The following is a 12813-nucleotide window of genomic DNA, read 5'->3' on the forward strand; positions in this document are numbered from 1 at the left end:
TACGGTACTAGCCTCTCAGCTGGATTCTTTTCTCCAACTTTTGTTTCCTTTTAATTTGTTCTCAACAGATCAGAGTAATGCAGTCATGCCCATTCAGTCAAAGGTGCTGAAAATGGCACATAAAGCCTTGCATGGCCTGTTTCTCCCCATTGTGCCATCTCTTACTGCCCTCTCCCTTCCCTACTGGATTCCATCTACACTGGCTACCTTGCCTCCTCAAATGCTACCTGGCATGTTCTCACCTCAGGGCCTTTGCACTTGGTGTTGCCTATGCCTTAACATTCTTCTCCCACATAGTAAGTAACCATGCCTTGTTCCCTCAGTTCTCTAGTCTCTGCTTCAGTTTACCCTGTTAGAGAGGCATATCCTGACTATACTGTAGAGAAGAGCAACTCCTCCCTGCCCACCCCACACAGTGTCTAGCTCCTGTGTCCTACTGTTTCTCCTTAGTCTTATCTCCAGCTGACCTGCTATAATTTACTTCTTTGTCTGACTCCTCCCTACCTGCCCCCCCCCCCATGTAAACTCATCAGGTCAAGGACTTTGCTTTGTTCACTTTGTATCTCCAACAGATCTTCTCTAACAGAAATCCGGGGCAATTCTATGTTGCATGAATTGATAAGACATCCTTCACATATGTCTAGTGGAATGCTACACAGTTGACAGAAGAAGTGAGATAGGTATATATAGTTTGTTTTTTTTTTAAGGTTTTATTTATTTAAGAGAGAGTGCGTTCCCATGAGTGGGGCAGGGCACGTAGAATAAGAGAGTGAGGGAGAAGCAGACTCCCCACCGAGCAGGAAGCCTGATACAGGGCTCAATCCCAGAATCCAGAGATCATGACCTAAGCCAAAGGCAGATCCTTAACCAACTGAGCCACCCAGGCGCCCCTAGGTATATATAGCTGACCCTTGAACGACACGGGGTTAGGGCACCAATACCCCCCATGCAGTCAAAAATCATGCAGTATAATTTTTGACTTCCTAAAACTTAACTCCCCAAACTTTACTAATAGCCTACTGTTGACCAGAAACCTTGCTGATAACATAAACAGCTGGTCAACACATATTTTGTATGTTAATTATATTATATATGGTATTCCAAAAGTAAGCTAGAGAAAAAATGTTACTGAGAAAATCATAGGAGAGGTCACTTTGGGTGGCTCAGTCGGTTAAGTGTCTGCCTTTGGCTCAGGTCATGATCCCAGGGTCCTGGGATCGAGCCCACTATCAGGATCCCTGCTCATCGGGGTGTCTGCTTCTCCCTCTCCCTCTGCCCCTACCCCCCACTTGTGCTCTCTCTCTCTCTCAAATAAATAAAAATAAAATCTTCAAAAAAAAATCATAGTAGGGGCGCCTGGGTGGCTCAGTTGGTTAAGCGACTGCCTTCAGCTCAGGTCATGATCCTGGAGTCCCAGGATCGAGTCCCGCATCGGGCTCCCTGCTCGGCAGGGAGTCTGCTTCTCCCTCTGACCTTCCTCCCTCTCATGCTCTCTGTCTCAAATAAATAAATAAAATCTTAAAAAAAAATCATAGGAGAGGGGTGCCTGGGTGGCTCAGTCAGTGAAGCATCTGACTTCAGCTCAAGTCATGATTGCATGGTCTTCGGCTTGAGCTCAGCTTCCATCTCTGCGCTCAGCTGGGAATCTGCTTGTCCCTGTCCCCCTCTCACTCTGCCCCTCCCCCTGCTCATGCTCTCTCTCTTTCAAATAAATAAAATCTTAAAAAAAAATCATAGGAGAAAATACATTTGCATTACTGTACTTATCAAAAAAATCCACATGTAAGTGGACCTGTGCAGTTCAAAGCCCTGTTATTCCAGGGTTGACTGTATATGCTAACAATGAAAGATGTCTCCATGTGTGTTGATAGATAAAAATAGCAGGTGGCAGAATATTGAGTTTGATTCTTTAAATGTTTAAAATTACATTGCTAACATAATTATATGTGGTTTTTTATGAGGGCAAGGAGGGGCAGAGGGAAAATCTTGAGCAGGCTCCATGCCCAGTGTGAGCCCAGTGCAGGGCTTGATCTCATGTCCTGAGCTGAAATCAAGAGTTGGTCACTTAACCAACTGAGCCACCCACGTGCCCCAGTTTTGTATGTTTTAACACAGGAAATTTGATTTCTTTTTCTTTTTTTTATTGAAGTATACTTAACATACAGGAAGTTTGATTTTTTTAAATTAAAAGTTAATTTTCTAAATTGTAAAATAGTACATAGATATGGCCCACAAAAAATTAAAAGTGGGGGCGCCTGGGTGGCTCAGTCGTTAAGCGTCTGCCTTCGGCTCAGGTCATGATCCCAGGGTCCTGGGATCGAGTCCCACATCGGGCTCCCTGCTCGGCAAGAAGCCTGGTTCTCCCTCTCCCATTCCCCCTGCTTGTGTTACTACTCTCGCTATCTCTCTCTCTGTCAAATAAATAAATAAAATCTTTAAAAAAAAAAAAAAGAATTATTAACATTTTCCTAGATTGTTGAATTAACATTATCACATTTACCTTTTATTGGTGTCTATTCTTATGTAAAATAGAACTTTCCTCTCATCATCTGGCCCTATTTGGCTACACTGACATAGAGTTCCTCTAGAAAGGCAGGTTAAATGCTTAGTTCTTACCTTTTAATTACCAATTTTAATTTTTTAAATAAAATTTTAGGTTTTTTTTTTTTTTTTTTAGATTTTATTTATTTGAGAGAGAGAGCATGAGAGGGGGGAGGGTCAGAGGGAGAAGCAGACTCCCCGCTGAGCAGGGAGCCCGATGGGGACAGTATCCTGGGACTCCAGGATCATGACCTGAGCCGAAGGCAGTCGCTTAACCAACTGAGCCACCCAGGCGCTCCTAAATAAAATTTTAATTTTTAAAGTAAGGAGTAGTAGCTGTATGAAATGGTGACAAATAACTTCCTCTTCTTTGATTATTATTCTGGCCTAGTGGGTTTTCATGGGTGTGTATCCAAAGGTATAATCAGTCCTCCTGGTGTTCAGTGGGTCACAGCCTTTTTTACCCTTTCATCAGTTGATGAACGTTTGTGTTGTTTCCACTTTTTGGCTATTATGAATAATACTGCTGTGAACATTCATGTCCAAGTTTTTGTATAGGCATATATTGTCATTCTTTTAGGTATATACTGAAGAGTGGGGTTGTTGGGTCATATAGTAACTATTTCTGAGGAACTGCCAAACTGTTTTTCAGAGTGGGTGTACCATTTTACACACCCAGCAGCAGTGTGTCACGTCCTTGTCAACGCTTGTTGTTGTCTGTCGTTTCGATTCTAGCCATCCTAGTCGGTGTGAAGTGACATCTCATTGTGGTTTTGATTTGCATTTCCTGAATACTAACGATATTGAGCATTTTTTTCATTTGCTTATGACCATGTGTATATCTTCTTTGGAAAAATGTCTATATAAATCCTTTGCCCATTTTTAAATTGGGTTGTCTTTTATTGTTGAGTTGTAAGGGTTTGATTTTAATTTTGAAGAAGTCCAGTTTATCTCTTTTTTCTTTTGTTACTTAGGCTTTTAGTGTTGTAGCTAAGAAGGCTTTACCTAACATAAGGTCATGAAACTCTCCTCCTGTACTTTCTTCTCAATGTCCTTTTAGCCCTTATATTTAGGTCTGTGATCCATTTTGTATTATTTTTTTATGTATGGTATCAGGAGTGGGGTCCAACTTTATTCTTTTGCGTGTGGATATCCGGTTGTCCCAGCACCATTGGTGTGAAAAGACTGTTCTTTCTCCATTGAATTGTCTTGGCACCCTTGTCAGAAATCAGTTGACCATAAATGTAAGGGGTTTATTTCTGGACTCTCAGTTCTCCTCTATCGATCTGTAAGCCTATGCTTATTATGTCAGGATCTTGTAGCTTTGTAGTAATTAAGTTTTGAAATCAGGCAATGTAATTCCTTCAACTTTGTTCTTTTTCAGGATTGTTTTGGCTGTGGGATCTCTTGCATTTCCGTAAGAATTTTAGGATCAGCTTTTCAGTTTCTACAAACAAACCACCTGGGATTTATAGCAGTTATGCTGAATCTGTTGATCAATTTCGGGAGTATTGCCGTCTTAAGTCTTTCATCCCATGAACATGAGAGAACTGTCCATTTATTTAGGTCCCTTTGTTTTCTTTTAATAATGTTTGCAGTTTTCAGTGTATAGATGTTACCCTTTTATTAAAATTATTTTTAAGTATTTATTCTTTCTGATGCTATTGCAAATACAAGTTTTCTTAATTTTATTTTATTTTCAGATTGCCCATTGCTAGAGAAATAGTTAATTTTTATATATTGGTCTTACATCCTGCAATCTTGTTGAGCTTGTGTTTTAGTTCTAATAATTTTAATGTAGGATTTTCTGTATATAGCATCATGTCTTCTGCAAATAGAGATAGTTTTACTTCTTCTTTTCCAATCTGGATGACTTTTATTTTCTTGCCTCATTGCCCTCTAATACAATGTTGAATAGAAGTGGTTCAAGTGGACATCCTGTCTTGTCTTGTTCTTGATCGTAGGGGGAAAGCACATGATCTTTGACAGTGTTATGTTAGCTGTATGTTTTTTTTCAGAGATGCCTTTTTGGGGGTCGAAAAAGTTCCCTTCTATTCTGAGTTTGTTGAGTGTCTTTATCATTAAAGAGTGCTGGATCAGGGAAATACAAATCAAAACCACAGTGAGATACCACCTCACACCAGTCAGAATGGCTAAAATTAACAAGTCAGGAAATGATAGATATTGGCGAGGATGTGGAGAAAGGGGAACTGTCTTGCACTGTTGGCGGGAATGCAAGCTGGAAAGCCACTCTGGAAAACAGTATGGAGGTTCCTCAAAAAGTTGAAAATAGAGCTACCCAATGACCCAGCAATTACACTACTAGGGATTTACCCCAAAGATGTAAATGTAGTGGTCTGAAGGGGCTCCTGCACTCCAGTGTTTATAGCAACAATGTGCACAATAGCCAAACTATGGAAAGAGCCCAGATGTCCATTGAGAGATGAATGGATTAAGAAAATGTGGTGTGTGTGTGTGTGTGTGTGTGTATAGATGTGGTATATATACATACACATACAAACATACAATGGAATATTACTCAGCCATCAAAAAAAAAAAAAGAAATCTTGCCATTTGCAAGGACATGGATGGAACTAGAAGGTATTATACTGAGCAAAATAAGAGAAAAACAATTATATGATTTCACTCATACGGAATTTAAGAAACAAAACAGGAGCATAGGGGAAGGGAGAGAAAAATAAAACAAGATGAAATCAGAGAGGGAGACAAACCATAAGAGACTCTTAATCATAGGAAATAAACTGAGGGTTGCTGGAGGGGAAGGGATTGGGGGAATGGGGTAACTGGGTGATGGACATTAAGGAGGGCACAAGATGTAATGAGCACTGGGTGTTATATAAGACTGATGAATCACTGAACTCTGCCTCTGAAACTAATAATATACTATGTGTTAATTGAATTTAAATTTTAAAAAAATGAGAGTGTGCTGGGTGCTTTTTCTGTATCAGTTGAGATAATCATGTGGTATCTTTTTGTTCTTGAAGTCTCTCCACTACTTTTTTCTCCATTAATGTTGCTTGTTCTAGTAGGCTTTTTTACTCTTAAAACATACCTTTTTACCTCAGAAATTTTTATTTTACTGTTCCTTGATTATTTCTTTCTCTTTGTTCTTTTCCTCTGGAAAGTCTAATAGATTGTTTTGGAACCTCTGTGTTGTTCATGTTTCTTAACTTTTCTTTCCTGCTTTGACTTTCTCTTTTATCTTCTGGGAGATTTTCTTGACATTGTCTTCCAGATGACTGATTCTGTATTCAACTATGTTCATTTTATTATTTAGCTAATCTATATTCAGTTTTCAAATTTTTAATAATCTATTTTGTTAAGTTTATTTTTCACGTTCTTTGCTGTTTCATCATTTTTATAGTTGTAGTATCCTTTGGCCCCCTTTGAACTTTTTAGTTTTAAAGTTGTTTTTATTGAATTATCTGTTTTCTCTTGGATCTTTTGTCTTTTCATGTTGGATCTTCCCTTTTGTGCTGTTGGTTTCTTGAAAATGTGTGTTTGGGGACGCCTGGGTGGCTCAGTCAGTTAAGAGTCTGCCTTCGGCTCAGGTCATGATCCCAGGGTCCTGGGATCGAGCCCCACATCGGGCTCACTGTTCTGCGGGAAGCCTGCTTCTCCCTCTCCAACTCCCCCTGCTTGTGTTCCCTCTCTCGCTGTGTCTCTCTCTGTCAAATAAAGAAATAAAATCTTAAAAACAAAACAAAAAAAAGCTTTGCTGCATCATAGAAAGAGTAAAGAACATTTTCAGTTATTTGGACTTCGCTGCAGCCGGCTCTAATCACAGCTCTAGCACTTACAGGCTGTGCATGTTGCTCGACCTCTTTGAGACTGATTTCACATTTTTTACTTCTTTGACACCCACATCAGTCTTCTCCCTTCCCCTTGTGTTCACCTATACATTCTCTCCCAGAAATGATCTGATCATCTGCTCTCCTTGACTGCTTATTTCCTTCAAATCTTAACCCTGATACCACTTTCACGAGGAATTCATCCCTGACTCTAGATTAGATTATGTGCCCTGTTGTATACTTTTATAGCACTTATCCCAGTTGGAATTTTGTGTTTATTATATGATTATTTAACAGTTTCTTTCAATAAATATTTACTGAGTGCTTAATAAATCTTTTCCGGGGGATGCCTGGGTGGCTCAGTTCATTAAGCGACTGCCTTCGGCACAGGTCATGATCCTGGAGTCCCTGGATCGAGTCCCGCATCGGGCTCCCTGCTCGGCAGGGAGTCTGCTTCTCCCTCTGATCCTAACCCCTCTCATGTGCTCTCTCTCATTCTCTCTCAAATAAATAAATAAAATCTTAAAAAAAAAAAAATCTTTTCCGGGATTGTAAGCTTTCTGAAGGCAGAATAAAGACTGGGCCTGTGGGTTTTATGTCTGTTTTACTTGGTCATTGTGTCCCTAACACCCAACATAGCGCTCAGACATAGGGAGTGAGCAGTTGCTGAATGAATAAATACAGATGGAGATAATACTGCCTACCCTACTTACAAGGCTGTTGTGAGCCTTCAGAATGATTATGTGTATGAAGTGCTTATTAGCTTGCTTGTGGCCTGGTTGGGACAGTATCCCTAATTGTTAATGGGAGCTAGTCAGTCTGCTGTGGCTTGTGAGAGTGGTTCTTGTGGATACAGGTAGCCCTTAATTCATGCTCTCCCATTTACTAGCTCTCTGACCCTGCAGAGGTGCTTAATATCTCTGATTTGCATTTTCTTTATAAATGGAAATAATAATAACTATTTTATAGGGTTTTGTAGGGATTGGCCTGTGACCATCATAGTCAAGCAGTTAGCAGACAGTACTCAGTAGGTAGTGGGCATAGCATTGGTCCAATGTTAATGAATAAGAGAAATAGGGCGCCTGGATGACTCAGTTGGTTAAGCGACTGCCTTCGGCTCAGGTCGTGATCCCGGAGTCCTGGGATCAAGTCCCACATCGGGCTCCCAGCTCAGCGGGGAGCCCGCTTCTCCCTCTGACCCTCTACCCCTCATGCTCTTTCTCACTCTCTCTCTCTCTCTCTCTCAAATAAATAAATAAAATCTTTTTAAAAAAATAAGAGAAATAGTGGGCACCTGGGTGGCTCAGTTGGTTAAGCGACTGCCTTCGGCTCAGGTCATGATCCTGGAGTCCCTGGATCGAGTCCCGCATCGGGCTCCCTGCTCAGTGGGGAGTCTCCTTCTCCCTCTGACCCTCCCCCCTCTCATGTACTCCCTCTCTCTCATTCTCTCTCTCTCAAATAAAAATAAATAAAATCTTTAAAAAAAAAAAATAAGAGAAATAGTTAAGGAATATATAGAAAGTATCAGAAAATTCACATATGTGGAAACACTACATTCTCTGATAGATGGTAACAGTAGATGTATTGCCATTAGCCCATAATCCTCAGAATATCCAGTATTTCCTAATTATGTCTGTGATGGGTTGTATCATGTTAAGTTTAGTCTTGTTTTTAAGAGGACTTTGGGGGTGATACGCTTGGGTGGAACAGTCAGTTAAGTGTCTGACGTCGGCTCAGGTCATGATCTTGGGGTCCTGGGATCAAGCCCCACATCTGGTTCTACATTCAGCAGGGAGTCTGCTTGTCCCTCTCCCTCTGCCTCTGCCCCGTGCACCCCCACCCATCATTCTCTCTCTCTCAAATGAATAAAATCTTAAAAAAGTAAAACAACTTTTGGGAGTATGATTATATATTCCTAAATAGTTGAATTCTTTTGAGACTTAAGCCTTCTAAATTTTAAGATGCCTTAGAATGCCCTATCACTTGTGTATAAAAGTTATGATCATCCAAGTGACAGTGTTGGAAATCATCCTGGATTTTTGGACGACTGTGTGTTTATGGATAATGTGTGTGGATTTAGAAGATTATCCTGAATAGTAGTTCACAGTTCTTTCTGCCCAGAGTTCCAGGCATCCCCCGGGCATTGGATGCTTCACCAGCCTTTTCTGACAAAGGCATGTTGCCATATAAGTGAAAAGGACATGTTATTACAGGAATAACTTTTAATTTTCTCTAATTTACATATTTAAAAATTCGTTTGGGCGCATTTGATACTTAAGACTATTTACAGGGACATGATCCATGCTATCATGTTAAACCTTGTTTCTCATTTAAATTGTTTTACTTTCATCTTGGCTATATGGCCCTGACTTCTGACTTTCATCAGAAGGAGTTTGTTTTGTATAATTGTTTGCATTCATACAAGCGTTTGTGGAGGGGGATGCTTGGCTGGCTCAGTTGGTGGAACATGTGACTCTTGATCCCAGGTTTGTGAGTTCGAGCCCCACGTTGGGTATAGAGATTACTTTAAAAAAAAATAAAAAATCTAAAAAACAAAACGAAACAGCAAATGCCTGTGGAGAAAGATGCAAAACTTTCTAGTGATTGGTTGATGTACCTTTATTACAGGCTCAGCAAAACAGTCCCTCCTCTACGGGATCTGGCAACACAGAGCATTCCGGCAGCTCCCAAAAACAGATCTCCATCCAGCACAGACAGACCCAGGTAGGTTGGTGACCAATATACAGAGGAAAAGATGTGCTTAGGAGTAAATGCTAACCACATACAAAATCTGTGAGTCCTCTCTTTGTCTTTCCTTTATTTCTCCGACTTTACCTCATTATTTGTGTGTATTTTACTCAGAACTTGTATTTTGTGTATTAAAGTCTTTTGGAAGGTGCTTTAACTTTTTGAGGTGTTTCTTTACCATTCTGATGTGTTGCAGAGAAATGCTTATACTGTAGCATGGTATTGAAAAAGCACTTACTTTGGAGACCTCTAGGGCTGGGTTCAAATCCTGCCTCTACAACTTACACTATCTTTTTGGGCCTCAGTTCTTGAATACAAATCATCTGTAAAATGTGGTTGATTCTAGTTCTCTCAGACAGTGTATGCAAAATGCTTATTAGGGCAAGCCTTTTAATACACTTCAGTGAATGTTAATTCCCTACTTTATGAAAGTAGTTAATTTATTCCTTGTACCTGCTTATTTGACAAGACCTAACTAGACTCCTTTAACATGTGGCACACGAACATAATTTCCTCTGTAAAGTTTTCAGAAACACTTTTTAATTTAGGGAATGTTGTGAACATTCAAAGTTAGTATCTGAAAAGGATAGTGGATACATCCTCCATTCTGTAGTGTTGAGCTAGCCAAATAGTACACTGTGTTTTCTTGAAGCCTCTTGGCAGTGTGTTACCTTCAAGACGAGATGCTTGGCAATTTAAGAGAATTTCTTAAATCTTAAGAGCCTTACAGTCGTCAGGAGTAGATTTTAATTTTATTTGAATGAGCAGCTTTTGGACAGTTAAACCAGACTTTTGATTCAGAAAACTTCATTTCTCCCCTTCTGATTGTTCTTTGTTTCCACTAGGTGGCATGTTAGTTCTTTAGAGATTTGGTTCCTCTCTCCTCTGAACTCCTTTTCTATTCACAGTTTCATTTCTAGAGTAGTATGTTTCTGTATTGCTCAGTGCACAATCATTTGAGAATTCAATTCATATATTTGATACCAGAGTTAACATTGAAGTGCAGGTGTAGCAAAATATAAGGCTTAAAGAATGGGTTGAGAAAAGCAGATTTAATTTCTTTAGCCATGTGATTCCAGGCTGTGTTAGCAAGTGCTTTTTTTCCCCAGAAAAGTAATGAGAAAAGTATGATGACATGTAGTATTTTGAGACTAATCTTAATTTGTTTTCTCTTTGTATAGTCTGACCTCACAATAGAAAAAATATCTGCACTAGAAAACAGTAAGAATTCTGACTTAGAAAAGAAGGAGGGAAGAATAGATGATTTGTTAAGAGTAAGTATTAAAATGTGGTAAGATATTTTATAACAAGCACTGATTGATACTATGTATATTTGGATTATGCACATATCATAATTACTGTCAACCAAATAACAAATAATAAACTTTTGGATATTTTCCTTTAATCTGAGGGAATCTGAGTAGGAACTAGGATCAAACCTATATTCTAAGCTTTATCTTTAAATTGGAAATCTTATGATGTTGTAGGATTTTAATATTTAAATATATACTAGAGAAATAGATACATGGAGTATGTGTTTCATCTGGAACTGTGAGAAACAACATAAAATACTGTTTCTATTCCAGAGAAGTTTTTGTAATATTCTTGAATTTTTAAAACTATTTCATAAGTACTTTTCAGCCCTGCTTTTGCATTTTGTCTTTTTTTTTTTTTTTTAAGATTTTATTTATTTATTTGACAGAGACAACAGTGAGAGAGAAAACACAAACAGGGGGAGTGGGAGAGGAAGAAGCAGGCTTCCCGCTGAGCAGGGAGCCCGATGCGGGGCTTGATTCCAGGACCCTGGGATCATGACTTGAGCTGAAGGCAGCTGTTTAACGACTGAGCCACCCAGGCACCCTAGCATTTTGTGTCTTTTATATCAGTATTTGTCTAAAGGTTTTTGTGCTTACAAGAGAAACTTCAAAATTACCTAATCTGGAATTTAAAAGATACTTTTAGGAAATACACCATGATATTTTAAAAAGATATTTTTCATATGCAATTTAGCATATTGACTGACCCCTTCTTTAAAAAACTTTGTTGGGGCGCCTGGGTGGCTCAGTCGTTAAGTGTCTTCCTTTGGCTCAGGTCATGATCCCAGGGTCCTGGGATCGAGCCCCGCATCGGGCTCCCTGCTCAGCGGGAAGCCTGCTTCTCCCTCTCCCACTCCCCCTGCTTTTGTTCCCTCTCTCGCTGTGTCTCTCTGTGTAAAGTAAATAAAATCTTTAAAAAAAAAATAAAAAAATAAAACACTTTTTTTTATTATAAAAGCAGTATATGCTCTTTATAAATTTAGAGAATACTGAAAAATATGACACCCATAATTCCATTAACCAAGTAAAACATTTGGTACATTTCCTTCAGTAATTTTGAGCCATTTGTAGTGTGTGTATATATACACATATATAAATGCATATATAAATAAGTCTTACTGATGTATAAATAAAATGATTAATAATTTTATCTTCTCCAGTGATTTAGAAGGTATAGGTTTGATCATCATTTGTACTAATGCAGTAGTTTTCCAGCTGGCTCCATGGGGCCCTGAAGGTTCTGTTGGAGGAACCTCCAGGGCTCCCATGACACAGATGGGTGGGGATCTGCAGTTTTTCTTTATTATTGGGTAAGATGGTTTGAAGAAAGGGTTTTTTGTTTATTAACAATAATAGTAATGTTTATTAATAAAGATAATAAAAGTTACTGTGATTATCTCCTTCTAGAAGATTTTACCTCTAGTCCGTAATTATCAAAATCAAAATCAAAAAGTAGTGTATTTGACTCCCTCCTGTATAAAACCTGGAATTGAGCACATATCTAAACCATAAGCCCGGGGGCGCCTGGATGGCACAGTCATTAAGCGTCTGCCTTCGGCTCAGGTCATGATCCCAGGGTCCTAGGATCAAGCCCCGCTTCGGGCTCCCTGCTCGGCGGGAGGCCTGCTTCTCCCTCTCCGACTCCCCCTGCTTGTGTTCCCTCTCTAGCTGTCTCTCTCTCTGTCAAATAAATAAAATATTTAAAAAAATAAAAATAAACCATAAGCCCTGTCTGAATAACATCTGATGTTTTTAGGCTATTACTACTAAATTATTTTAACATTTTATATAAGAATAATTCTTATATTACAAGCAGTTTTATGACCTAATTTACAATAATTAGTTACACATGTTTGTTAAACTCATTGGCAGTATATTTTTTAAATCATAGTTTTTGTCTTCTTACTTTTAGTTGACTGGAATACATTTTAAGTAGTTTTCAAGAAGGATATATCAGTGTTAAGTTTTTTGTTTCCTTGTAGATCTGAGAATTCTCTCTCTTGCCTTCCCATATGAAAGGTATTTTGTGAACAAAACCCAGACTCAGAACAATAAAGTAAATTCCATACTCCCCACCCCCCAAAAAAAGGTATTTTGTGTCATAACCTGTTAGCCTTCTCCTCTCACCGCCTTATTATAAGACACACATACATACATGTGTGTGCACCTTTTACTTTTTTTTTTTTTTTTAGCATTTACTATTTCTGAGAAGACCGTGACCAAAGGAACAAACACTGTAATCTGTTTTCTGTGTTGATTATAGGTACTCTCTCCCCTTATTTTTGTATTTCAAAAAATTTTGCCAGGGTACATCTGTACATGGGTCTCTAAATTTTTATTCTGGAAATGTGTGGTTGTGCTTAATTTTTGCCTCTTTCTGTCTTACGTTGGCCTCT

The 12813-nt window shown here is 38.9% G+C and overlaps 1 protein-coding gene across 3 annotated transcripts in view; it reads left to right on the plus strand.

The window, feature by feature from the left end:
• Positions 1-12813, plus strand: part of TLK2 (tousled like kinase 2) — a 118968-nt gene that overhangs the window by 63178 nt on the left and 42977 nt on the right. For all 3 annotated transcript variants that reach the window (XM_021678489.1, XM_044921889.1, XM_044921888.1), the window contains 2 exons: positions 8982-9077; positions 10283-10375. In XM_021678489.1, the coding sequence (XP_021534164.1) occupies positions 8982-9077; positions 10283-10375 (189 nt within the window). The remainder of the gene's footprint in view (positions 1-8981; positions 9078-10282; positions 10376-12813) is intronic.

The sequence above is a fragment of the Neomonachus schauinslandi genome, chromosome 15 (genome assembly GCF_002201575.2).
Source record: "Neomonachus schauinslandi chromosome 15, ASM220157v2, whole genome shotgun sequence".
NCBI classification, from domain to species: Eukaryota; Metazoa; Chordata; class Mammalia; order Carnivora; family Phocidae; genus Neomonachus; species Neomonachus schauinslandi.